This window comes from Branchiostoma floridae, chromosome 7, assembly GCF_000003815.2.
Source record: "Branchiostoma floridae strain S238N-H82 chromosome 7, Bfl_VNyyK, whole genome shotgun sequence".
Taxonomy (NCBI): Eukaryota; Metazoa; Chordata; class Leptocardii; order Amphioxiformes; family Branchiostomatidae; genus Branchiostoma; species Branchiostoma floridae.
The window spans coordinates 1,383,390-1,410,184 of NC_049985.1; the positions used below are offsets into that span (position 1 = coordinate 1,383,390).

Here is a 26,795-nt window from a genome sequence, read left to right on the forward strand (position 1 = left end):
CGTGATAAAGAATGTTCATATCACTCGACTTAAGTGCCATGAGCTCGGTTCCTGTTTTTAATAGCTTAAATTGAGGTGAAGTCATCACCCTGTCGTGAAGGGGTAATTTGGCCATTTCGTCGGCATCAGGGTCATGCCTCCTTGTAATTTAGAGCTCGCAGACTCGTCGTCCGATCGAATCGCGCCTAATGTGAGGGGGGTATTACCATTCATCCTCAAGACCTCAATGAACTCATGACCTCAATGAAAAGCGACCTGCATGCCGATTTGAGCTTTTGTGAACAAATAAACAAACAAACAAAGGTTCTAACAACCAAAAACGGTAGTTACTGGCGTATAATGTTCACGCCAGTATAAACGCCACGTGAAGTTTAAATGAATCATGACTGGTCTAATATCGTCGGGACAGATTGCGTCGTGCTTCTAGAGAGTAACAGGTGAAGTTATGTGCTGAAGAAGTAAAATCAACCTTACCTGATCCACCTGTAAGAGACAAGATCACCGCTGTACAGACCAGAAACACACAGAGACCCCGGGAGGCACAGTACATGCCGGCCATGTCGTCAGGAATGTTCTTTGTGACTGGACTAGCACACCCTTTGTACTGCCCCACTTCACAACTGCGGGTGTGTCTTTGCATTACGTCATGTACACAAAAGATTGTGTACGGTTGAAGGGGTGTGCCACATTATCTGCTTGGAGATTCTGTATCACCCAAAACCAAGGCTTCATGCGTTGACTAACAAGACTACAATCTATAGACAGGTCAACAAAAGCCCAATGCATCATTTAGTTACCGTAAACGATATGTTTGTATGACGGGAGTCCCCCTCCCCTCACGCTCCTTGAAACCTTGTTACCTTTAACCTTCGATGACCTAGCGGACCTTATCCAAGCTGGTGGGACTCCAAAGCTTGCTCTGGTTAAGGACTTTACAATTTGTTAAATGTTATGCTGACCCAGTTAACGTCTGAACTTGTTTTCAGCTATAGGCTTTATTTGCATTACAATTAATATGATATAGATAGCGTATATGATTGAGTTTCTTGAGGCAGGTGTTAGTCAAATGACAATCATATGGATATCCTTCGTCACAGTTAGCCGTATTGATGGAAAAATACTGGTCTTTAAAAAGTGTTTGGGTGATGGGTAAGTTATAAGTGCAATATATCTGTAGTGGTAATGTTGGAAACAGGTGCAATGACCTAGTAGGTAGAGTGTTCGCCTTGCGTTCTGTAGGTCGTGAGTTCGATCCCCGGCCGAGTCATACGAAAGAATTCGTGAAAGAGTATGGAAGTTGAACACACACCACTACCAGTGGACTAACCCCTGCTGTAGTGATTGCATTGTGAGGCCCAGAGCTACTGACACGGAGATGGGCACCCCCTATGCGCCATTAGGTGCGTGAACGAGCTTAGATTTTGTTAATGTTGGAAAGTAGCGTAACTAAACCTATTTGATAAAGGACCAAAATGTTTCAACTTTACCTTCCTTACAGTAAAAGAAACACTTGTCCATTCTGAACAGAAATGAAATAGAATGAACTAATCATATGTACTTTTATTGAATCCTTAAAATAATATTTCTACTCAGTTTTTTCATCAATTTTAACTTCCGTTATTAACAAGAGGATATGCAAGTTTAGAAATGTACTCTCCGTATTGCACACATAAAATCAATGGCATTAACATTACGATTGAAGTCATGAGCAACAAAACATTTTCTAATGCTGCCAGTCAGATCCACTGTTGCCCCAAGAATACCGCAAATTTGCTGTATTCACCTGCCTTACGACGATTGTGACCAGAACCTTAGGCGAACAGATAGGAAACAAGAAACGTGAACACCAGAACAGAAAGGCTACACGAAGTCTCGCGAGTTCCCCCACTGGAGTCTGCCCTGGCGCGGTGAGAGTGGACGTGCATTCCCATCAGCCTCGGCACCTCCTCGTTCCAAAACTTCATGTTGGACTCCCGGAGTCTGACGTCAGCAGATGACGTCACGTCCAGCTTGAGGTACGATTGAGATGAAGGGGTGTAACGTGGCCAGGTCACCATGTCACGCATGCGTGCCGCTCCTGTCGAGTCATTGGGGTCCCTTTAGAAGAAATAAGAAATATCTCAGGCATCCGTGAAATACCGTCCGTCTAATTAGATTACAGTTTATCCATTAAGCAAAATAAGATTTTTTATCAACATTAGATATGCCCACTTCCTTTCATATTGACTGTTATAAGTATAACAAAATGTATAATATATTACTGACGGGCAGACCAAAAACAAGACCTCCCCGTGAATGAGTACTCTCTTCCATTGACCCCGTGACCTGTCATGACTGAGGCATTCTCATACTTATACTTTGTACTGATCTATGTACCAACCTCCTACTCACTTTCTGTCACACTACCGACAGTATGTTCAAATACCTAAAACCACACAAGAACACAGACATCCAGAGACAGAGGCAAAGGTATATGCAATTAGTCCTGTACCCGTTTGTGGCGAAGTTAACCCAGTACGCCATCATGTCCAGACTCAGGTCCCTCTCCTCCTGGGTGAAGCTGTACTTCCAGGAGTTACCGGTGTCGTCACGCAGAAGCGGGATGCCGAACATAAGAAACAGGTCGTCACCGTGGTCAACTTTTACATACGGCGGACGGAAGGGGAAAACAGAAGCTCTGCGCTGCAGCTCGTAATGGTACACTCGACTGGAGGCTGCGTAGAGAAACAATTCAGCATTAGGATCTAAGATATGTACAAATGTAAAATTGTCTACTGCATCAAGAAATACAATAGATAGTTTTATAGACGGTACTTGTATTGTACACTAAAACACCAAAATGCCGTATGCAATTATATGTAAATATTACATTGTGTTCGTTTCTTTGGGAAATCACCTAATGTACGAAGATTTAAAAGCGTGTCATCTGCCAATCAACATAATTGACCTAAAAGAAGAATGTTAGTCCGTTTCCGTGGCTCCTTAAACAAAACAACCGACTCAGAAGAAAGGGAAGAGCTGTGATATTTTTTTATTTCTCTGCATGCGTGAAGCATCCACTCTTTTTCATTTCAAAATTCCAAAAAGATAAAAAAAAGTCGTGAAGCTTGAGGTCTTAAAAATCCGTTGTTTTTCGCCTAAAACTATCTAGTCAGTGAGTAACTCGTTGCCATCGGTTGCAGTAGAGGCATTCCCATTACATAGCTGGGCATGACATAGTGTTACAGTTTGTTCCCTTTACCACCTAATAACTACAGTACCACAGGAACATGAGACTCCCCTACCCTCCCACGCTACTGCCGGCATGCCTGCCTCGGCCTTCGCCATCATGACTGTCTGGGCGGTGAACGTCGCGTCCATCAGGAGTTGGAGAAACTGGTCACGCAGGTAGATCGGATCGTCCGCCATGTCGGGGTCCAGGTACTGGTCTATCACAGGCTGGAGGAGCGTGTCAACACTGCCGCCCTGAGATAACGACAAAGGATAAATACTCGACAAAAGTAAACATCATGGTCAACGATGTCATCCCTTGATAGAGACGGGGACGCCATAAAAGTTCTGCGACTTATGATCCGTTTCTCAGCAAGTCAGACACAGTGGGCACTATGTCACTGTAGACAGGACTCCTCACGATGTCACGATGGGACATTATCAAACGGAACTCCATAATTATAAACTGGTCTCATTGACTAGGTGGTCCTTATGCAGAGGTGGTCAAATGTGGTGTTTCACACAGGTCTTCGGTATTTGCAACTAAGGATTTATTTTACATCTTTAGATTCAGCTGGTGCATCACATGCTGGAGGATCTCGTCAGCACTAGCTGCTACCCTTTATTTGGAATATATCACAGGCGAAGGAGTTTGGCAAAAAGGCGAAATGAGCTCGTTATATATGGCCATGGCCATGAGTTTTGGGGCCTCTTAGCGGCAAGTTCTGGAATTGCAGGGGCATTTCTGTCAAAAATTTCCCAAGAGGATAAACCAACAAAGAAATAACTGATTTTCAAGATTTTTGGTATGAAATCTACAAAAGATGTACAAAATTAGATACAAATTATGCAATATAGGGGTTACATTTGCATAAGTAATGAGAAAAATATTCTACCATAGCATTTTTTTTCAATGTATGTCTTGCCCAAGACATGACATGGTCTTGACATTTTGGTGTCAGGTAGCTTTTGACGTCAGGGAAATGTGGAGCAGCTTTGAGCCCACTAACATATAATTTTAGAACTGCATTGGTATTTTTGTCAAAACATTCCGAGCAACAGGATACCTGAAGAAAGGAATGAAGGATGTCCATCATTTTGGGGATGCTTTAGCAAAGCTGTAAATAATATGAGGACTTGATTTGCATAAGTGAATGAGGAAATTGTATAATTCCATTGTTTTACATAACTGGACTTCAATAAATGCATCTCAAATAATTCATAACAGGTGGGAAATAAACAAATACCAAACATGCACACGAGGAACTTTTTGCATAATTAATACAAACATGGCAAAAATGTTAAATAATACATAATCGGATACTTTATACTTAGTGTGTTAGTTGAAGGTGAACATCACAATGCTTAAATTATACAAATGGTAAGCCTTTTACAAAAAATCTATTTCATGGAGGTATGAGGTCGCCGAACTCTTGTTTTCAAATAAATTCAAGCAGCCGAAGTGTCTCCTACCAGGTACTGTTCGACCACCTGCTGTAGATACTCCGGAAGGTTAGTTTCGAACTCTGCCCGGGTCATCCCATCTGCGTCCACATACGGGACCTCTGATGACATCCACCCGAACTCGTCATTGTTGGTGCCCAGAAGGTAGTCCACCCTGTTGATGAACTTGTGGTTCATCAGGTCCTGTGAAAACAACAACGTAGATTAGTATGAAAGTTTTTCTCCATAACTTTATCGAATAAAAGACTCGACATTGTCCCATCAGAAAAGAGTGAATTTCAAAAACCTAAGACACACCATCTATTTGGACAACGTCGAGATATGGGACGATCAAAAATGTTTTCTCGTGAGGGTATTAAAGATCAAGGCCCAACAACCTTCCTTAAACCGGGACGGGGGCCGACACCGGTTTCCACGCACCCACCTTCACCAATGACAACGTGGAAATGCAAACAACGATATAAAGAGGAACAACATCACCATTGTCATAGGTTCAGCGGACGCGCGTAGAGCCTGTGCCACATACAATCAACGAAGTTCAGCACCGTTATAGGGGTGATGGGCACAATAAATAAAGCAACAGTCTTACCCAAGGATTTTGCAAGAGGAATCTTCCATCGATGACCACTGACGGAAACGTCGTTGTCACGAAGGTTTCGCTCGGTAACCTGTCAGAGCAAAAGATCGTCTATTCTATTGAGCAATCAATATCAACATAAACTTGGCATTCCATTTTGCCGTACTGCCATATACAAAACCCACCTACTCCGTAACTCGCCGGACTGTTGAATACTACTTAATCATTACTTTACCATTCTCCTTTTCACCTGCGATTGCTGTCTGCCGTATATTGTACAACAGCACAGACGTCTTCTCGTAGATTATACTGAATTAAGAATGTGATGTGGTTGGTAATGCTTGTGAATTTGCAATAATAGATTTTAGCGTACTTGTAAATGTTCAATGCTGGAAATCTAGAAATTGCCGTAACTACAGAATTCAGAATCAATATGTCTGCGATGCTGGTTCAGCAAAGATTGAATTGAATTGAGTAAGATCGTAAGATAGAATTATGGCACTGGGTTTGTTGAATACGGTTGGAGTTTTATAAAACGAAACAGTATCTCTACATTATAACGAAAGTACTGTGATCTTAAACTTAAACTTCTAAGGCTAGCATGCAAATTGGCTCAGTAACCCACTGTGTTCTGCTCCTTCAATGGTCTAGGCGCTCTGTAGCAACGGTAGGAGTGCTTTCTTCAGCCCTCTACAAATCGACTAATAACTAATTAAAGATAGAACACCCCTCTGAACATACCTTCTCAGACAGCTCACCATGTCATCGTAGGAGTCCGTGCTGCAGTTCAAGCTAAGGGCGAGGTTTTGTGTTTGTGTGATGTCGCCTTTCTGTGCGACTGGAACTCCCGCCACGCCGCTCTGAGAGATGGCCCGATGGAACAGTCCCGTTGCCATGGGAGACATGACGAGTAGGGAGACGGACCAGCCTCCAGCGGACTCTCCAAATATGGTGACTCTGTCGGGATCCCCTCCGAAGTTCCGGATGTTGCCTTGTACCCACTCCAGGGCTTTTACCTGCGACGGGATAGGGTAGAATTCATCTGTCAATGTGATGCATGACAGGTGACTGAGACAACTGCTGGTCAAATTCAAGATTGATAGTGTTTTACAATACTTCTTTGTGTGAATCAGGAATCGCAGAAACACAGACAGACAGACAGACTACACTCATTGATAGCAGACAGGCAAAAACATCACTCCCTTGTGGCGAAGTGATCATGAAGGGATATAATTTAAACAAACTTTTATTGGGAAGATCTAGAAAGAATCTAACCGCGTCCAGGAGACCAAAGTTGCCCGTTGCGTCGTCGTCCAGTGTCGGCAGGAAGCCCAGGGTACTCAGCCGATAGTTGATGGTTACCATGACGACGTTATGGAGTGACGTGGGGATCTCAGCCGGGTAGGTGTCGGCACTACCAGAGTACCAACCCCCGCCATGGATCCACACCATCACCTGAAACAGCAGGTGGGATATATCAGCTTGAAAGTCTCAGTTGGTAAGACACGCTATGAAGAAAGCAATAGGTCAAATGGTCAAAATATTTCGTCGGAGTTTTTGTATATACATATTTGAGAAGACCTATTTTAAAAGAGGAATAAATGAAGTCATCTACATCAGGAAAACCAACATTCTCTCAACCGGGACGGGGGGTGATATGGATTTTCGTGAGCTTTTTAGCTATTGCTGACGTCACACGTGCTGAAAGACACGTGACACAGCGATCGGATTAGACAGCTGAAGAAGACCCAGATTCTGGTGAGTGCAACTTTTGAGTTGGATTGGAAAACAGTCTCCAACCTTTCCATTATGGTTTACAGTTTCATAGTAGATGCAGGACATATCCATGGAGGATGCAGTGAGGAGGGGTCGCATTGCGTCACATGGTGGGGCAAAATTAACAAGATAAGAATGACTTGACCTTGCTTACGTAGAAGAGCAGTACCTTGCAAGATGAAATTTCCCCTGCCAAAATGTGTATTTTATGACTCTTTCTCTCCCTTCCATCTCTCTCTCTCTCTCTCTCTCTCTCTCTCTCTCTCACACACACACGAATTAGCTAACTTCACACCGTCACGTTCATATATTGTCTCTAGTATGCAAACATAGATCGATATGTAAAAATTCATTCAGTTCGATCATCTGGCTAAAACATTCTCAAGCCTCACGAACATGCACATTTCGAGAGTCTAAATTTGTAGATGCATCAATGCACAGCAACAAACTTTAATCAACATAACAAAGTCTAGGATATCTCACAGGCAGGTTGGCAGTAGCGGACACGTTTGGAGAGTACACATTCAGGAACAGGCAGTCCTCGCTGCTGGAGTTACTGCGAAACAGAAAGACCTCGTTGAAGATCGATCGTGACAGCAGGTATTCGACCTGTGGACATCTGGAGCCGAACTCTGTGACGTCACGGACACCTGTCCAGCTGGCGGGATCCTGGGGAGGGCGCCACCTAGCGGAGAACAGAAGGGATGTTCAGATCAATGGTCATTATTTTTCCGGGCACAGCTTCTGTGAGACTTTAAGAAACTGTAAAAATGCACTTGACATATATTTCATGAATGGGACAGTGTGGGTATAAATTTCGATTTCAAAAGATCTGGCCCATTTCTCTTTCTACCCTTATATGAAGTAGTCAATTCCTAGCATGGCTTAATTGGAATCAAAATGGAGTTTTTTTTTAATTGGTGGCGTCGTTGTCCTGTTCCGCTGTATAGAAGTTGTTTATATTGAACGCTTTGGACACTTTGCATATTGGAATACTGTGTGGTTGAGTTGGTATGACCTGGAATGTCGGCAGATGATATTATGACACCCTGTATTTAGTCATCTATATAGAACATTTCCCTTATTGTGCTTTGCCCTTCAACGTCTGTTAGGCCACTACTTACTATATTCTGTATCCCAGATACTGGCTCAATCACTTAACCATATTGGTAACGCGATGTCAAAACGTGTGCACTTCAACTTCATCATGAAAACTGTCAATTATTCATTTTGTTTGTTTCCTTTGTATTTTTCATTGAGACTGTGGAATTACAATCCTAAGTATTTTACCCTTTTGTTCTTTCCTACGTCAGCTTAGCACCCACCTGAGGTCCCCCACAGGCGGAGCGGCGTAAGGAATCCCCTTGAATGTGAAGACGCGGTCAAAGACGGCATTTCCGACAACAGAGGAGGTCAGGAACTCTGAACCTCTCACGTCGCCATGAGTAGTGGAGACAACAGCGGCGTCTGGAATTCAAATCGGTCAATATCATCACAACTTTTCGTCAAAAGGATATCTGGTATCACCGATCATTCGTCAACAAATTATGTTTCCCTCTTAACATTAGGTGTGATGATTCAAATTCCTCCCTTTTCTTCACTGAAAAAATGGACGATTCTGAAAATTAAAAGGAAAGTCTATGAAGCTTCGTTTTCCAAGACTTCCAAGCTTTTCCAGCTGACTCTGTCTGTCTTGCTTGTAGAGACAGGCAAATGTGTCTGTTGCAGAAGTAAACCTTCTTTCCAGGCAGATTTACCAGCGGTATAAGTTAGTATCAAAGCTGGCAAAGGAGTGCACTGTTGGCAAAAGGAGTCATCACTTATTCAGCCACTGATGGCATATAGTAGTATCAAAGCTGGCTAGCTGTCTAAAAGGAGTCATCAGCCACTGGTGGCATAAGATAGTATCAATGCTGGCTGAAGAGTACAGCTGGCCAAAGGGAGTCACCAGCCACTGGTAGCGAAACACGCTACTGGGCCGACGTCATTCCTCTGACAGCTTTTGATGCTATCTCATGCTACCGTAGGATCTGCTTGGAGATTAAAGTAAAGCCACCCCACCTGATCCGCCTGTAAGAACCAGGATCATTGCTATACAGACGACAAGCACGCGGAGACCCCGAGAGCTAGCCATCTCGACTAGAATGGTCGTTGGCATCGAATAAGCCACACGACCTTTGTCCCACCTGACCTCCACGTTCCTTTACGTTACGTCATGTACACAGTTCGTGTTCAATCTCCAAGCAGATGTTTGAACTGAATGTAGAATCGTGTTCTGAGTGCCCACTTACCTACCATAGAATGCAGTGTTAGGTTACATGTACAAGGACACGTCTTTAGTGAGATTATGCTATGTTAAAGTGGGACAACTACCAAACCCCACACAAGAGTAGACTAGTCTGCATGCTCTTTTCCGTAAGGTGTACGCAGCCTATTTTTATTTCCCGTAACTTGTAGGGAAAATCATCTAGTCTACGTAATTCGTAGCAAGGCGATCAAATTTAGCGTAATTGCCTTCCTTGATTTAGCGTAATATGTTGGGGGTTCTTCTAAATTCAGCGTAAATCGTTGCTCCCCCCCTCTCCAAGAAAGGGTCAGAAGAAGCACTTGGGAGAGTATCAGTTGCGTCTGGGGTTTATATATTTATTAGCGAATGTCTGGGGTTTCCTGATAAGTGAGCCGTGTGGCCACGAGGTGTGGAATGTGGAGACCGAGATCTGGTGTGGTCTACTCGTCCTTACTACATACATGACATAACGGACCCTACGAAAAAGTCAGAGTTCATGATGTAATTATTAACATGCATTGGCATAATACCGGTCATAAGCCTTATACCGGTCGATTAAAAATAGTGGAACTTAAAGAGATCTACACATGCAACAATAGTTATTTCTGAGGTATGCACACTTCAGACATCTAGGTGTCCAATACATCATTTACAAAGCATCGATAACAATGCATTCGAAGACAACAAGGCCAAAAGTTTTCAGGTCATTTTCGGGGCAGGCGAGCTCGTCGTGGGACAAACACACTGTCACGTTCATCGCCAGATTTGTAGATAATAATCACATGTGCTCACGGCACAAGACGAGCATGATTCAACAGCAATCTTGAATTTCTTTTGGTGACCTACAACTCGTGTAAAAGTGTGAGGAACCGTTGCATTATCGCCCGGATCTACGGCTGAATGGGTCAAATTGAACGTACGCCGCCATTTTCCCGCCATTTTTAATGCTACGGCCAGCAGCAAAGTTTTACGTCATAGCGGTTGTGACGGACCAAAATTAAATGAAAATTCTTGTCAGTATACGCCCATTTTCTCATGACTTTTTGTATGCTCATGCAGATTTTTATTTTGTGCAACTACTAACAGGAAAGAAAGGAACAACAGAGGATGTATAAAGGTACATAGCGGCAGTTAATTGTGCCGTGTTTCGTTCGGCCGGTATAGTGCACCCCCTTCCAACCACGCGCCCGTTCTCCGTGCAATTCCGCTGTGTGTTCCAATTACGATATTATGTTTTTAGCAGGACCAGAGAGACAAAATAATTTACACAGAAGAAGTGGCAAATGTAAGCTGTAACAGCAACATGTAACTGGAGAAAATGATGCGTTGATCATTTGCCAAATTAGCATTGCTTGAGAAATTGCAGTAAACCGACCGGTATTATGCCAATGGATGTTAACCAGAAGAAACAGTCTTGACAGTTAGGATCTGGGAAAAGGGTGCTGCCCCTATTCACAATGTGCACTATATATTGAGAGGTCAAACAACGATTGAGTACAAAGATTTTCTTTATTCATCTCACCGAATAGCTTTTAAGAGGACAACAATATTGCTGCCGTTAACCTGTCATACGGGGACTGTGACCAGAACATCAGGCCAACAGATAGAAAACAAGAAACGTAAACGCCAGAACAGAAAGGCTACACGAAGTCTCGCGAGTCCCATGGCTGGCACGGTTAGAGTGGACATGCTTTCCCATCAGCCTCGGCACCTCCTCGTTCCAAAACTTCATGTTGGACTCCCGCAGCTTGACGTCAGCTGATGACGTCACGTCCAGCTTCAGGTAGGACTGAGATGACGTCATGAAACGTGGCCAGTTCACCATGTCACGCATGCGCGCCGCTCCTGTCGAGTCATTGGGGTCCCTTTAGAAAAAAAAAGAAATATCTCAGGCATCCGTGAAATATCGTCCGTCTTATAGAATTAAAGTTCATCCATTATGCAAATGATAATCAAATGCGTCCATTGACCACTGTCTTCCTTAAAACAAGCAAATGGAAAATCTATAAGTTACAGGCAGACAAAAACAAAACCTCCCCGGGCCCCGTGAATTAGTAGCCTCTTCCATTGACCCCGTGACCTGTCAGGACTGAGGCATTCCAACACTCACTTTTGTGGTGATCCATGTACTAACCTCCTACTCACTTTCTTCCACACTACTTATAGTATTTTTGAATACATACAAACACACAAGAACACAGACATCTAGACACGGAGGCAAAGTTGTGTCCACTTACCCGTTAGTGGCGAAGTTGACCCAGTACGCCATCATGTCCAGACTCAAGTCCCTCTCCTCCTGGGTGAAGCTGTACTTCCAATTTGAACCCTTGTCGTCACGCAGAAGCGGGAGGCCAAATAGGAAGAACAGGTCGTCACCGTGGTCAACTCCTACATACGGTGGACGGAAGGAGAAGACCGACGCTCTGTGCTGCAGCTCGTACTGGTACACTCGACTAGAGGCTGCGCAGGGAAACAATGTCAATGTAATACTAAGACTTAAGACATGTATAACTTTGTCTACTACGCCAAGAAATATTATTCATGGTACATGTAATGTACATTTGAACACCCAAAAGGCTGTATGTCACCATATGTGGATATTACATTGTTTGTTTGTTTGTTTGTTTGTTTGTAGGTCTGTTCATCTGTTTCACTTATCCGGGAAACCGCGTAATATACGAAGACTTAGACGCGTGTCAGTACATGTACAGTAGAGGCATTCTGAGTACATAGCTTTAAAAGATCGTTTGCTGCTAGATGTGCAGGTCGTTCAGTGTAGTATAACCAGCTGCTGGCAAGCAGCATGCCTGTGAAGCTGGTGTGTTACGCTGAAGGGTGGTTATATCAGCTATAGATACAAATACAAATAGAAGAATGGATAGTGTCACATTTCTTTTACTTTACCACCTGACAGCAAAGAACATGAGCCTCCCCTACCCTCCCACGCTACTGCCAGCATGCCTGCCTCGGTCTTCGCCATCATGACTGTTTGTGAAGTGAAAAAGGCGTCCATCAGGAGTTGCTTGAACTGGTCGCGCAGGTAGATCGGATCGTCCGCCATGTCGGGGTCCAGGTACTGGTCTATCGCAGGCTGGAGGATCATGTCAACACTACCGACCTGTGCAATAAGAATAGATAAGAATAGATGATAAGTAAGTCTAGATCTTGGTCAATGATGTCTATATAATCAAGAATGATCAAGAACTAACAACATTCTCACAAGTTAATCTAAAATCAGTCTACAATCTATTCACAATTCAAGTCTTCAGACAGCTTTCACATATTCCTGGATAATATCATATGATATATGGTAGAACTTTCACAGTGCAATAATGCATAAACTTGCATATTCACACTATTGGCCTGAAAGCTCCTAACGCGCACAAAATGTATCGTAAATAAGCAAAAATGATCTCTGAAAGTTTAAATGTTTTTTATATAGATTCAACCAGCAAAAGGGTCTCTTACCAGGTACTGGTCGACTACCTGTTGCAGAAGGAACGGAAGGTTGCTTTCAAACTCTGCCCGGGTCATCCCGTCTGCGTCTATAAACGGAAATTCTGCCGCCAGTTCGTACCCAACCTCGTCGTTGTTGGTGCCCAGAAGGTAGTCCACTCTGTTGATGAACTTGTGGTTCATCAGGTCCTGTGATAACAACAATGTAGATTGGTATGAAAACCGTTCTTGAAAAAAACTGAACATTGTCCCAACACAAAAGAGATTCATTATCAGTGTACGTATAACCACATTCATACTTGTAATACTTGGGACACACTGTCTAATTGAACAATATTAAGATATTAGAGATCATTAGACACTGAGCAAGATGACTTCGTCAAGGGAATTAAAAACAGAAGCTATGTACACCAGGACCCATTAGCCTTAATGAAACCGAGCAGGGGATGGATACCAGCTTCCACCCACTGTCAATAACGCCAATGAGGCAATGCAGTCTGTTGTGTGTTGAGTGCTACACCCCCCCCCCCCAACTAGTATGTGGAATGGTAGGACCAGAGGGGGTCAGAGAGAGAAGAAAAGTAGGTCAGTCTGGATGGGGGATCGAGTGAGGCGAGTCAGGGAGAAGTTGGCCATGTGACGAGAGAAGAGGAATAAAATGCACTCATATCTAGACCGTGTGTCTTGTGAACTTGACTGTGAACCTTACAATGGCGTTGTCGGCAGGATGATCTAGAGTCTGGATGGAAAGAGCGAGAGAGGCCAGGGGCACTCATGGAGTGAGTGATGGGGAAGTTGGCCATGTGACGAGAGAAGTCTAGATCGGGTGTGTTGTGAACTTGACTGCGAACCTTACACAGTCAAAAGCATGAATCGAATTACATCACCATGGGTTCACTGGCTGATGCGTTTAGCACCCTGTACCATTCTATAGCACCCTGTACCATTCTATAGCACCCTGTACCATTCTATAGCACCCTGTACCATTCTATAGCACCCTGTACCATTCTATAACACCATGTGTCATTCTATTCAACATGAATCAAACTAGACACATTGTAGGTTTGGCAGACGCAATAAAGCATCATTCTTACCCAAGGAGCCTGTAAGAGGAACCTGCCATCGATGACCGCGAACGGAACCATCAGTGACGGGAAGACCTCAGTCGGTAACCTGTCAGGGACAAACAATATTGCCATCAAGATCATCTGTATCTGTATCTATATAGCCGGTATAACCGCCCGTCGGCGTAACACACCAGCTTCGCAGGCACGCGGTGCGGCAGCAGCTAGTTATATTACACTGAACGACCTGTCACACCTAACTTTTGCACATCTATCTGCAAGCGTTCTTTAAAACTATGCAGAGAAGATGCCCCTACTGTGCTTGGTGATAACAAGTTCCACTCTATGATAGTTTTGGGAAAATACGAATTTATAGTTTATTGGTCATTTTGTACATCATGCAAACTCTAGACCTTTTCCTTCTGTCTTCAAGTGATGTCCACTGCAGATCTGTTTTCATTTTGGTAACGCTAGCATCCATGTTATATGAGACTTATGGCGTAGTTTGATTTGTCATATACTGTAGAATTTTATGATCAAAAACAATTTTCGTATATTATTACCAAATTTAGGATCGGAGTTTATGTTTATAATGTAGAATCATTTCAAATTTTACTTCCACGTCAAGCAAGCTATAGTAGTGGCCCGGACATTGTTGAAATCAGTCTTTCTTCAATACTTTCCATGAATTAAAAAATGGAATATTATGATGAACATACCCTCGGAGACAGCTCATCATGTCATCGTAGGAGTCCGTGCTGCAGTTCAAGCTAAGGGCGAGGTTTTGTGTTTGTGTGATGTCGCCTTTCTGTACGACTGGAACTCCCGCCACGCCGCTCTGAGAGATGGCCCGGTGGAACAGTCCCGTTGCCATGGGAGACATGACGAGCAGAGAAACAGTATAGCCACCAGCTGACTCCCCAAATATGGTGACTCTGTCGGGATCTCCTCCGAAGTTCCGGATGTTGTCTCGTACCCACTCCATGGCCTTTATCTGTGACGGTACAGGTATGGTTTATATGTCAATGTGATGAACGACAGGTGACTGAGACAACAATTGGTCAAATTCAAGATTGACGATGTTGTACAATACATTGTGCAAATCAGGAAGGACAGAAGTCCAGACAGACTACACTCATCGCTAACAGGAGGATCTAGAAATAATCTAACCGCATCCAAGAGACCAAAGTTGCCCGGTGCGTCGTCGTCCAGGGTCGGTAGGAAGCCCAGGTTACCCAGCCGGTAGTTGATGGTTACCATGACGACGTTATGGAGTGACGTGGGGATCTCAGCCGGGTAGGTGTCGGCAGCGCCGTTGTACCACCCCCCGCCATGGATCCACACCATCACCTGAAAAAGATGATATATATTAGCTTGAAAGTTTTACTTGGTGACATCCGTTACGAATAATGCTTTCTTCAAAACGTATCTCTAGTGTACATAATATTAAGTTCCCAGGTCACAAAGTTTCGTCGAATGATGTTAACATACTTCTTTCGATCACATTAATGATCTGGCTAAGGTATTCTCAAGTTATATGTAGAGAGAGGACTCGCATTTGGTAAGTGATAATCTAATCTTAATTTGTAGAGAACTCAACAAACTTAAATCAATAAAACAAAGGCGACGATATCTCACAGGCAGGTTGGCAGTGGCGGACACGTTTGGAGTGTACACGTTCAAGAACAGGCAGTCCTCGCTGCTGGCGTTACTGCGATACGCAAAAAGTTCGTTGTAGATCGGCTGATCCAGCGTGTATTCGACTTGTGGACATCTGGACCCAAACGCTGTGACGTCACGAATACCTGTCCAGCTGGCGGGGTCCTGGGGAGGACGCCACCTAGCGGAGAACAGAAAAATGTTTAGGGCAAAGGTCACTATTATACTCGTCTGTTTAAGACTTGTAGATTTGGAGATAAGATAATTATATTTATATGGATGCAAAAGTGCAGAGCATAAATTTCTTTGACGAAAGGTTTTGCTTCGCTATGACCGCTTCATACCCCTAGTATGAAGTAGTCCGTCCCTGACCTGACGTCATCAAATTCAAAATGGCGGCCGTATGGAAAATGTTTAACTTGGAGTTTTCGTACTTGACATACTGGGCTACTGTGTAGATGAGTTAGTATGGCCTGGAATGTTCACGAATGAGATGACATCCTTTATTAAGTTATCTTAATACCGAATTCCCTTATGCTCTACTTTGCTCTTCAAGAGAAACGTCTGTGAGACCGCTCACTCTGTAACAGTTTACTGCTGTATCCACGATTCTGGATAAAACACCTACCCATATGCTCACGAGATGTCACCTGCACATAAAATTTATTTATCATTTGTTCATTCTTCAAGTTTATTTTAGGTGACTTTGTAATAAAATGGTAAGTATTTAACCATTACGTTTTCCTTCCTCGACCTGATACCCACCTGAGGTCCCCCACAGGCGGAGCGGCGTAAGGAATCCCCTTGAAGGTGAAGACGCGGTCAAAGACGGCATTTCCGACAACAGAGGAGGTCAGGAACTCTGAACCTCTCACGTCACCATGAGTGGTGGAGACAACAACGGCGTCTGAGACAAATGTCGATATCGTTACAACTTCTCAACAAAAAAAACTCTCAAAGTTGTAAAGTCTCCGACCATCCATCCATCCATCACAAACTTATTTTTCATTCACGTTAGATTCACAGCAAAAGTAATTAAACATTATATAGATAAATAAGTTACTTCAGCTACGTTTACTCTGCCTTGGTAGACCCTGCTCAGCTGAAAACTGTGCCAAAGGTTACTGTTCAGCGACCTCCTGCATTATAATTACGCAACCTTCACCTTTACATATGCAATACACTTCTAAATCGGACTAAAAGCTTAAGAGGATACATCCTATCTGAACTATCATTGCTTTTCAAGTAAGTGGGCGTATAACGTTAAATCTTGGGCGTATAATGTTCTTGGGAACACGCCATGTCAAGTTAAAGGAATTAAGACTGGAGCCTGCTACAGTCGGGATAGATTGTGTTTGACTTGTGTAGAGAGTACTAAGTGAATTTGTACGCTAAAGAAGTAAAACTGACCACAGCTTACCTGATCCACCTGTAAGAGACAAGATCACCACTGTACAGACAAACACACAGAGAGTACTCCGGGAGGCACAGTGTATGCCGGCCATGTCGTCAGGAACGTTCTTTGTATTTGCAAAATTTGAGTAACACGACCTTTGCCCCACCTCACAACTGCGGGTGTTACTTTGCATTACGTCATGTACACAAACCAATTTTGCGACTGAAGATCGTTTTCGGAGTACCAGTTAAACGTTGAATAATTGGGAGTCAGAAACACTGGACGGACTGTTTACAAACGTGGGATATTTACACACATTTAGGTATCTGCTTGGAGATTCTTCCTCACACAGAGCCAATTCTTTATAGTTACGTTGACTGACAAAACTACAGCCTCTCGCCCGGCCCTTCAAAATCCCAATGTATTATTTACTTACCAGAAAGTTAGGGGTACAACCCGCCGTACGTGCAATTTGTCCGTACGTTGTTTTGGAGGCCGCGTCCGCCACGTATTTCTGAAAACGTTCAGGCTGTACAGGGCAGGCGCGTCGCCCGTACTGGCACGTACGGGGGGCGAATCCACAGCCCGATGGCACACAATAGGGGTGGGTACCGGTACAGCAAATTCAGGTCCAGGTCCGGTTCAGGTCCAGAGGATCAGGTCCAGGTCCGGACGTGAACCTGGACCTGATTCAGTATGTGATGACTTGTGAAGGGGTGATACTCAAAAGAAATCTGTTTCTTGAGTATTCGACTCCCACTGGCGTTTTGAAATCCTACAAGTCTAACTGCCTCTGTACGGTTGACTTTAAAACTTGGTAGAAATGACTATAGACTCTACTCTACTTCGTTCGTTTATTTTCTTCGACCGGTAAGCCCCAAAACGTGTGAATGCCTGATCATATAATCTGTTCATTTTCCAATAGGTCCATCACCCGGTCCACCAAATTTTTTCAGGTCCGTTTTTTCCGGACCGGTCCAATAAGAAAAAACGGTTTAGTATCGGTACACTGTACCGGTACCCACCCCTATCACACAAAGTTTTGCCTGCACGTAAAGTTCTACGGCGTGTCTGCGCGCTCCAAAATCCGTGGGATTCCCGACGGAGTCTGTACGGAGGCGGTACTTACCATTTACGGATCCCAAAAGATTGCCCACGTATTTGCACGTACGGCGGGTTGTGCCCTTAGCTTAACCGGAATTCCAATTTGTGCCTGACCCCCATGCTCATGGAAAGTTTGTTGCCACCTAGCGTTCCTTATCCAAGCAGGTAGGGACTCCAAAGCTTGCTCTGGCTAAGGAATGTCCCACGACTTGCCTTTAGAATTTCTTGGGTTTTGATGAATATGTTAGTTGCGTTGTTAGGGAAGGAGGCAATCAAATGAAAATGAATTGGATATACTTAGTCACAGCCGCAAAATTGGAACAATACTGATGTTTAAAAAGTGTCTTAGCGATGGATAAGTTGTGAGTGGTATATATGTGGAGAGTGCTGGAAAGGGGTCTTACTACCTAAAATGTCAAAAGTGTTATTAGCTTTACCTTCCATATACAGTAAAAGAGGCATTTGAAACAGAAAATCGAAAACAATAAACTCATCATGTTTAATTTTATTGCCTGCTCAAGAGAATATCTCTAACCTCTATTTTCCATCAGTTGCAACATCCGTTATGAACAAAAGGACAAACAGGTTTAGAGAAAGTACTCCGTGTATTGTACACATAGTATCAATTACATTGACATTACGGCTTAAGTCATCATCAGCAAAACATGCCAGGCACATTTTCCAATAGTGGCAACCCTTAAGTACAGATGCACGGATGCCCACGGAAATTTGCTATTTTCATCTGACGACGATTTTGATCAGAATCTCAGGTAGTACTGTTGATAAAACGTTTCGCCAAGGGGTCTAAATTTAAGGATGACGACTGTGTCCAAGCCAACCTCAGGCCAACAGATAAGAAACAGCCAACGTGAGCACCAGAACAGCAAGGCTGCACGAAGTCTCGCGAGCCCCAACGCTGAAATCTGCCCTGGCGCGGTGGTTGTGGACATGCTCTCCCATCAGCCTCGGCACCTCCTCGTTCCAAAACTTCATCCGGGACTCCCGCAGCCTGACGTCAGCAGATGACGTCACGTCCAGCTGGAGGTACTCTTGGGATGAAGAAGTGTAACGTGGCCAGTGGAACATGTCACGCATGCGCGCTGCTCCTGTCCAGTCATTAGGGTCTCTGTAAAAGAAAGGGAGAGAAAGAGAGAGAGAGAGGGAAAGAGAGAGAGAGTGTGAGTGAGTGAGTGAGTGAGCATGCATCAGAAAACTTAGTATGTCTTTGCATCGAAATTCGATTGCATCAATGCGCAGCTATCATCGATTCTCGCTGGTATTTTTCTTTAACAGTTCATCGATCTGGATTTCATTTTCAACCACATGACTCACACTACGCCATCAAGCCCCTGTCCCACAGTCGACGGTCTTGGGCCGTATATGTTAATCGCTAGAAAGTTACCAAATCTAGAAATCGCATAATGCAACCGGGTTTTTTTTCTCACTTGGAAAAATCTACCTCATCCCTTGGTTGGGGCTCAGAACACAGGGCGTATTACTGCCGAAATGTAAGTTTTCCATCGTTTTTCCTGCTACCAGACAATGGAAAAAGCATATATTTACGCACCCGTTAGTAGCGAAGTTGACCCAGTACGCCATCATGTCCAGACTCAGGTCCCTCTCCTCCTGGGTGAAGCTGTACTTCCAATACGAACCCTTGTCGTCACACAGAAGCGGGATGCCGAACAGGAAGAACAGGTCATCACCGTGGTCAACTCCTACATACGGCGGACGGAAGGAGAAGACTGACGCGCTGTGCTGCAGCTCGTACTGGTACACTCGGCTGGAGGCTGCGTAGAGAAAAAGTTCAACATCAATATTTCATATATGTACAAGACCGTATTCATATTGTGCACCTAAATCTCACCACGCTGCCACCATCTGTTTGTTTGTTTGTTTGTTTGTTTGCTTCACACCTCCGGGTAACCGCCTAGCTAGTGCACAATAATTTTAAAAGATACCTACAATTTTCCAACCATCATTATCGTCATCTGACATGAATGAAGAATGGCAGGCTGCTGTGACAGGGTACGTGTAATATAACCAGCTGCTGCCGCGCCGCGTGCCTGAGAAGCTGTTGTGTTGCACCGAAGGGTGTTTAGCGCTATACCGGCTATACAGGAGAGATATTCAAATTCAAGAATGATATAGTGTCATACTTTGGTTTGTTTTACCAACTGATAACTACAGCACAACAAGAACGTGAGACTCTCCTACCCTCCCACGCTACTGCTAGCATGCCTGACTCGGCCTTTGCCATCATGACTGTCGGTGCGGCGTAAAAGGCGTCCATCAGGAGTTGTTGGAACTGGTCGCGCAGGTAGATCGGATCGTCCGCCATGGCGGGGTCCAGGTACTGGTCTATCACAGGCTGGAGGATCGTGTTGACACTGCCGCCCTGTGGGATATCAAAGAGAGGAGAGGGGGATGACCAAAGAGGCGAAATAGGTTCAATGAAGTCTCAAACGTGAATTTTCACAGAAAAAGCAACAACAGAAACTGGGTTTTGTATTCATCATTTACAGATGCATCTTTCACAACATCGGTACCTTTACACACCAGATGTTGTAAGGTATGTTCAAAACCATTCAATATCAACATTCAACAATACCCGAAGTTGCATACTAATACTTTGGTCAAAGAAGATCTCTGAAAGAAAAGATGCCTGAAAGTTTAATGATTTTAAAATTTCAGCCAGCAAAAGTGTCTCTTACCCAGTACTGGTCGGCAATTGTTTGAAGAGGGATCGGTAGGTTAGTTTCAAACTCTGCCCGGGTCATCCCGTCTGCGTCTATGAACGGGAAGTCTACCGACAGTAAGAGCCCGAACTCGTCGTTGTTGGTGCCCAGAAGGTAGTCTACCCTGTTGATGAACTTGTGGTTCATCAGATCCTGTGATAACGTAGGTTAGTGAACGTGTTGGTTTAAAAAGATAAGATTTGTCCAAACAGCACAGTAGGTGCAATGTGTCATTCAAGCATCATTCTTACCCAAGGACTTTGTAAGAGGAACCTGCCGTCGATGACCACGGGCCAAGCCATGAGTGTCAGGAAGTCCTCGCTCGGTAACCTGTCACGGGCAAACGATAATCAGCATTTTCAGACTGATTGAACAATCAAGACCAAAATATATAGCAAGACTAACATCGTTATGTACATATTATGGACTGTAGTTTTTTCAAACATGTTTATTTGCATTTTTATAACCTTTGCAGAATCATCTAAAGCTTCAACCCTGGTCCTGCTGAGATTTTTTTCCAATGTACCCCCCCACACACACACACACACAAGCTGGTCAATCAATGAATAAGTAAAATTTGACCTATTCTGTGATTCTGCTGCAGATTTGCTAAGGTATGCCACATTTAGGCGAGAAATGCCCCGAATCTTAGAGTCTGGTGACTTTTCAGCAATTGCAAGCTTTCTCCCCCCATCGACTCGGACTAATTATTAATCAAGATAAAACACCAACAATACCGTACCCACCCACCCCTCCCTGAACATACCCTCTCAGGCAGCTCATCATGTCATCGTAGGAGTCCGTGCTGCAGTTCAAGCTAAGGGCGAGGTTTTGTGTTAGTGTGATGTCGCCTTTCTGTGCGACTGGAACTCCCGCCACGCCGCTCTGAGAGATGGCCCGGTGGAACAGTCCCGTTGCCATGGGAGACATGACGAGCAGGGAGACGGACCAGCCTCCAGCTGACTCCCCAAATATGGTGACTCTGTCGGGATCTCCTCCAAAGTTCTGGATGTTTGACTGCACCCACTCGAGAGCCTTTATCTGTAAAAGGAAGGAGGTCATCAGTCACTGTGACTCAGACAATTGTTCTGGCCAAGTTCAAGATTGAAGATGCTGTGCAAGACTGCGTAGTGTATACCAGAAATCGCAGAAACAAAGACAGGCATACTACACTCATGCCAACAGTCAGACAAGCAACAAGCAATACCCCGCTCCTTTGTAGCGAAGTTATGAAGGGATAAAACTTAAACTTTTATGTAGAGGAAAGAATCTAACCGCGTCCAGAAGCCCAAAGTTGCCCGGTGCGTCGTCGTCCAGGGTGGGCAGGAAGCCCAGGTTACCCAGCCGGTAGTTGATGGTTACCATGACGACGTTATTGAGTGACGTGGGGATCTCAGCCGGGTAGGTTGAGCTACTGCCAAAGTACCATGCCCCGCCATGGATCCACACCATCACCTGAAACAGATAATATATATTTCGAGAAAATTCCATCTGCTAAGACATATTATGAAGAGAGCAATGGATAAGTAGTAGGCATCCGTCCATATCGAAAGATGATGGTAGTGTTCTCTGGATTTAGGCTGCTTACAGCGTCTACTGTGGCTCTGTAAGCCAATCCTCGCATGGCAGTCGCAGCAACAATTGGGTCACACGAAACCAGAGTAATGAAGTTGCTGTCTCTCTTTACGTTTTTGTCGCAATGGATCAAGTCGAATCTTCTGATGTCTCAAGTTTCCGAAATGAGCAAATCTTATTATAGTACATTTTTTATTCTCCTGTCGATTCGACAGATGAGGAGGCAGACAGGCCTGTCTGCCTGACCTGCACATGACTTTTTAGGTACAGTACATAGATATGTAAACGGTAACTTCTTCTCAATCCTGTGATCTGGCTAAAGCATTCTCAAGGAAATGGACGTTCCAAAAATAGTTTGCCTCACAAATTTGCACGTTTGTATAGTAAAAACCTAATTTGTAGATGCCGCAATGCTCATGAACAACCTTCAATCAATACAACAAAGGCGAGGATATCTCACAGGCAGGTTGGCAGTGTCGGACACGTTTGGAGTGTACACGTTCAGGAACAGGCAGTCCTCGCTGCTGGCGATACCGCCGGATCCCAGGACCTCGCCGTAGATGGGATGAGGCAGCGGGTATTCGACCTGTGGACATCTGGCCCCGAACTCTGTGACGTCACGGACACCTGTCCAGCCGGCGGGGTCCTGAGGAGGGCGCCACCTAGCGGAGAACAGAGGGGATGTTCAGAGTCAAGGTAACTAATTTATGCAGGAAGTCTACCAGTAGCCTATTTAATACTTACAAACTCAAGACTTGCCCTGAATATATTATGTCGTATCGTATTAGAAAGCGCACATTAGATTTCTTAAAAAAAATATATTGGCACAATTTTTTGTAAGCTGTAAATTATCCACTTGTTAATTCCTTTGTAATAAAAATGTTAAGTATTGAACCCATTTGTTCCTTCCTTGCTCCATCTAGCACCCACCTGAGGTCCCCCACAGGCGGAGCGGCGTAAGGAATCCCCTTGAAGGTGAAGACGCGGTCAAAGAGGGCATTTCCGACAACAGAGGAGGTCAGGAACTCTGACCCTCTCACGTCACCATGAGTGGTGGAGACAACAAAGTCGTCTGGAACAAATGTCGATATCGTCTCCTTATTTTCTCTTTATATATAGTATGGAATTAAATGACATGCAAGAGGAACAGACGTCGTTCGACTCACCAACCAATGATGTAAGATGCAACGTTACAAACTTCTGTTACTCGCACATACTCATAAACCAGTCACCATCATTAATATCATCATCATCATCATCATTCTTAACAATTGATCTAAACTATTATACAACATCCAATGTAGTGTTAGATGAGAACTAAAATCCTATTAAAGTCTTCGGTGGTATTTCCATCAGTAATTGTGCCTTTGTATCAACGGCAATGAAAGGCACATGGAGCAATATGATTCTACAACGTTGTTCATCATTCAGAAGATGTCAGGTCGAACATGTCTTGTCCCTTGCCAGCAGTCCGCCGAAAAAAAATTGCAAGGCTAGGCAGGGTCAGTTAGGCAACCGGAAACATGGCATTTCCCCTGCACGCAAGAACAGATCACCCAAACATGCTACAACTGAAAATGCTTTGAAGAAAAAGACACAACGTAGATTTCTTACCGCCAACGGCGATTACATCCTTTCCCATCAGCCTCGGCACCTCCTCGTTCCAAAACTTCATGTTGGACTCGCGAATCTTGACGTCAGCAGATGACGTCACGTCCAGCTTCAGATAGGATTGAGATGACGTCATGTAACGTGGCCAGGTCACCAGGTCACGCATGCGTGCTGCTCCGGTGAAGTCACTAGGGTCACTGTAAGATAATATGAGAATGTAAGGGGAAAAATAACAAAGCGGAAAAATTATATAGCAATGTGGAGTGCTCATTCCTTGAAAAAGACTCGTTGGACCGTCAAAATCCAATTCAAAGTCCAATCTTTGTTGGGAATTACAATTCAACTTTGCTTCAGAGCAAACTTATGTAAATTTGTGATTCAAAGAACATAAATCCCGATACCCGTTAGCGGCGAAGTTGACCCAGTACGCCATCATGTCCAGACTCAGGTCCCTCTCCTCCTGGGTGAAGCTGTACTTCCAGGAGGCGCCGGTGTCGTCACGAAGGAGCGGGATCCCGAACATGTAGAACAGGTCGTCGCCGTGGTCAGCTTTGGCGTAGGGAGGTCTTTCCGGGGAAACCGACGTCGTGTGGTGCTGGAACTCGTACTGGTAGACACGGGCAGTGTCGTGCGCTGTGAGGGAAGGACAGAAAGTGTCAATTTCAAAACTTCAAAACTACAACATTTTCGAGAAAACGAAGGATGTTTCCCTCTAGACTACCTTATATTTGCTGTAACAGCTGATATCTTGTTCGTATTTGCCCTGGCTTACTGGCATACCTGACACGCCCCGACCGAAGTCAGGTACCCTGGGTTCAGTGAATTTAAGTGAAGAAGGTCGTGTAAAGTGCCTTTCCCAAAAGCACAGCGTCGGGGGTACCGCGGGGATAGAACTCGGGACCTATACTAGTAGATTCCGAGTCGAACGCTCTACCAGTTACGCCACACACGACGCCACGAGGGTTGAAAGGAGATGATGATGACAGGGAATCTTTCGCGGTGCCCAACAGCCATTCCAAATACAGTACTAAAGACTGATGATGATGATGAGATGATATAGAGAGAGAGAGAGAGAACTGGTTTATTTATTTAAACACACAATGCCATGTACAAGATTATAGTCCGAGGACTAAATTGCCTCGTACATTGTACAGGAGAGGCTGGCGCTTAGGACTAAACACAATGGAATGTCCTGCCTAAGTGCCTTAATCTAAATATACTTATCACAATTTTCACTAAACTTTACAATTTAAAATTGTGGGTCTACACACCATCAAGTAAATATATATCTATGTCAATTATAAAATCGATCTCATTCTGAATGATTAAAATGTGACACTTCAAAGACTAGTGTGAGTTTAACAGATCGATACAATAAGGCAGCGTGGTATTCCTGAAACGCGATGTTCGGCACTTAAACTGGCTGACCTGCCACAGCCTGCGCCATGAGCACAGTCGTTGCGGTGAATCTGTAGTCGGTCATCAGCTGGATAAACCGGTCACGTGTGTAGATCGGGTCGTCCGAGTCGGGGTTCATGTACTGGTCTATCACGGGCTGCACGATGTTGTCTACATTGCCGTCCTGGGGAAAGGGAAGAGTGACAACATGAAAACGGAGGGCTTGGAGGAAAATTTGTTATCTGCCTACAGGGTGAGCATTCACACCCAGAGAAGTTTTGTGTACCTAAGTACAGGTTTCCCCTCAGAGTATCTATCTGTATCTGTATCTATATAGCCGGTATAACCGCCGTTCGGCGTAACACACCAACTTCACAGGTACGCGGCGCGGCAGCAGCTGGTTATACTACACTGACTGACCCGTCAAACCTGACTTTTGTGGATCTCTCTGCAAGCGTGCGAATTTTTTAACACATCACTAGGTTTGTAACTCTGGCACTTGAAGGCATGACAGTTTCAAGTCTGTTCAGATTATGAAGGAAGCCAGAATTTGTCGGGTCTAAACTTAACACTCACAGGAAATTGGGCGGCGATAAAGTTGAGTTGGGCAGGCAGAATCTCCTCGAACACAGTCCTGTCCAGGCCGTCCGCGGTCACCTGCGGGACTGCAGCCAATAGCCCGTAGCTGAACTCGCCGTCCATGGTACCCAGGAGGTAGTCTACCTCGTTAACCTGCTTCTTGTACATAATGTCCTGGATTAAAATGGGAATGAAACATTAAAATGTCATATACTAGTAGTGGATTTGTATGAGGTAGTATACATGGATTCAGGCGTTCTGGGTTTGAACCATCCCAGCAGGTGCCGAAGGAAAAGGCACCAACCATCGACAAAGATATAACATACTAGCAGCCTTCTCCATTACAAGGCAGTTTTTGCAAGGCATACGATTGAAGACCTCAAGAATATTTCAGCTTGTGATCGTTCAACGTATGTAATCGTACCCTTGCTGTTTTACATTAAGTCTTATATTTGGCCTTTGTCGGTCAGTATTTGCCATGGTCTAAACATATATAATCAGTTCTACAGCCATATGACTAAGCAGTCCTATTCGATAAAGCCACTCTCTGTCACATGAGGCACATCTACAAACTGAACAACACAAGACTAGGAGATAGCACGAGACAAGACAAGACTTGATAGAAAAAACCTACCCACAGATCGTCTGCATCTGGTAAGAAGGATCCTCCGACTATCGGAACCGGAGCATCAAGTTCCAACAAGTCGTGGGCTGGTTTGCTGGGGACGAGAAAAAATCTTGTTTGAGAAGTAACTAAAGTCGTACATCTTTGCCCAGTGAACTTTATTTATCAGTAAAGAAATTTTCAAGATATTCAACATTGATGGACTGGTGCTATCTTGGGGATTAGACATCCAGGTGATACGATACGCCTAGAAGCATTTACTCAAGCAACTGGATA

The 26,795-nt window shown here is 44.3% G+C and overlaps 1 protein-coding gene across 9 annotated transcripts in view; it reads right to left on the minus strand.

Annotated features, from left to right (window-relative positions):
- Positions 1 to 26,795, minus strand: part of LOC118418956 (neuroligin-1-like) — a 39,212-nt gene that overhangs the window by 9,817 nt on the left and 2,600 nt on the right. Inside the window, exons 6-19 of one of the 9 annotated variants that reach the window (XM_035825107.1) lie at positions 26,529 to 26,613; positions 25,892 to 26,068; positions 25,346 to 25,499; positions 24,319 to 24,550; positions 23,921 to 24,114; positions 23,237 to 23,378; positions 22,767 to 22,968; positions 22,007 to 22,186; positions 21,498 to 21,772; positions 20,983 to 21,061; positions 12,783 to 12,959; positions 12,252 to 12,432; positions 11,552 to 11,774; positions 10,877 to 11,179 (exon numbers count right to left, since the gene is read on the minus strand). In XM_035825107.1, coding sequence (XP_035681000.1) covers positions 10,906 to 11,179; positions 11,552 to 11,774; positions 12,252 to 12,432; positions 12,783 to 12,959; positions 20,983 to 21,061; positions 21,498 to 21,772; positions 22,007 to 22,186; positions 22,767 to 22,968; positions 23,237 to 23,378; positions 23,921 to 24,114; positions 24,319 to 24,550; positions 25,346 to 25,499; positions 25,892 to 26,068; positions 26,529 to 26,613 — 2,575 coding nt within the window. In that variant the 3' untranslated portion in view covers positions 10,877 to 10,905. Of the gene's footprint in view, positions 1 to 3,284; positions 3,466 to 4,683; positions 4,858 to 10,876; positions 11,180 to 11,551; positions 11,775 to 12,251; positions 12,433 to 12,782; positions 12,960 to 18,478; positions 19,120 to 19,560; positions 19,784 to 20,210; positions 20,392 to 20,707; positions 20,885 to 20,982; positions 21,062 to 21,497; positions 21,773 to 22,006; positions 22,187 to 22,766; positions 22,969 to 23,236; positions 23,379 to 23,920; positions 24,115 to 24,318; positions 24,551 to 25,345; positions 25,500 to 25,891; positions 26,069 to 26,528; positions 26,614 to 26,795 lie in introns of those variants that run through there. The other 8 variants (XM_035825104.1, XM_035825105.1, XM_035825103.1 and 5 more) reach the window with 8 other exon arrangements.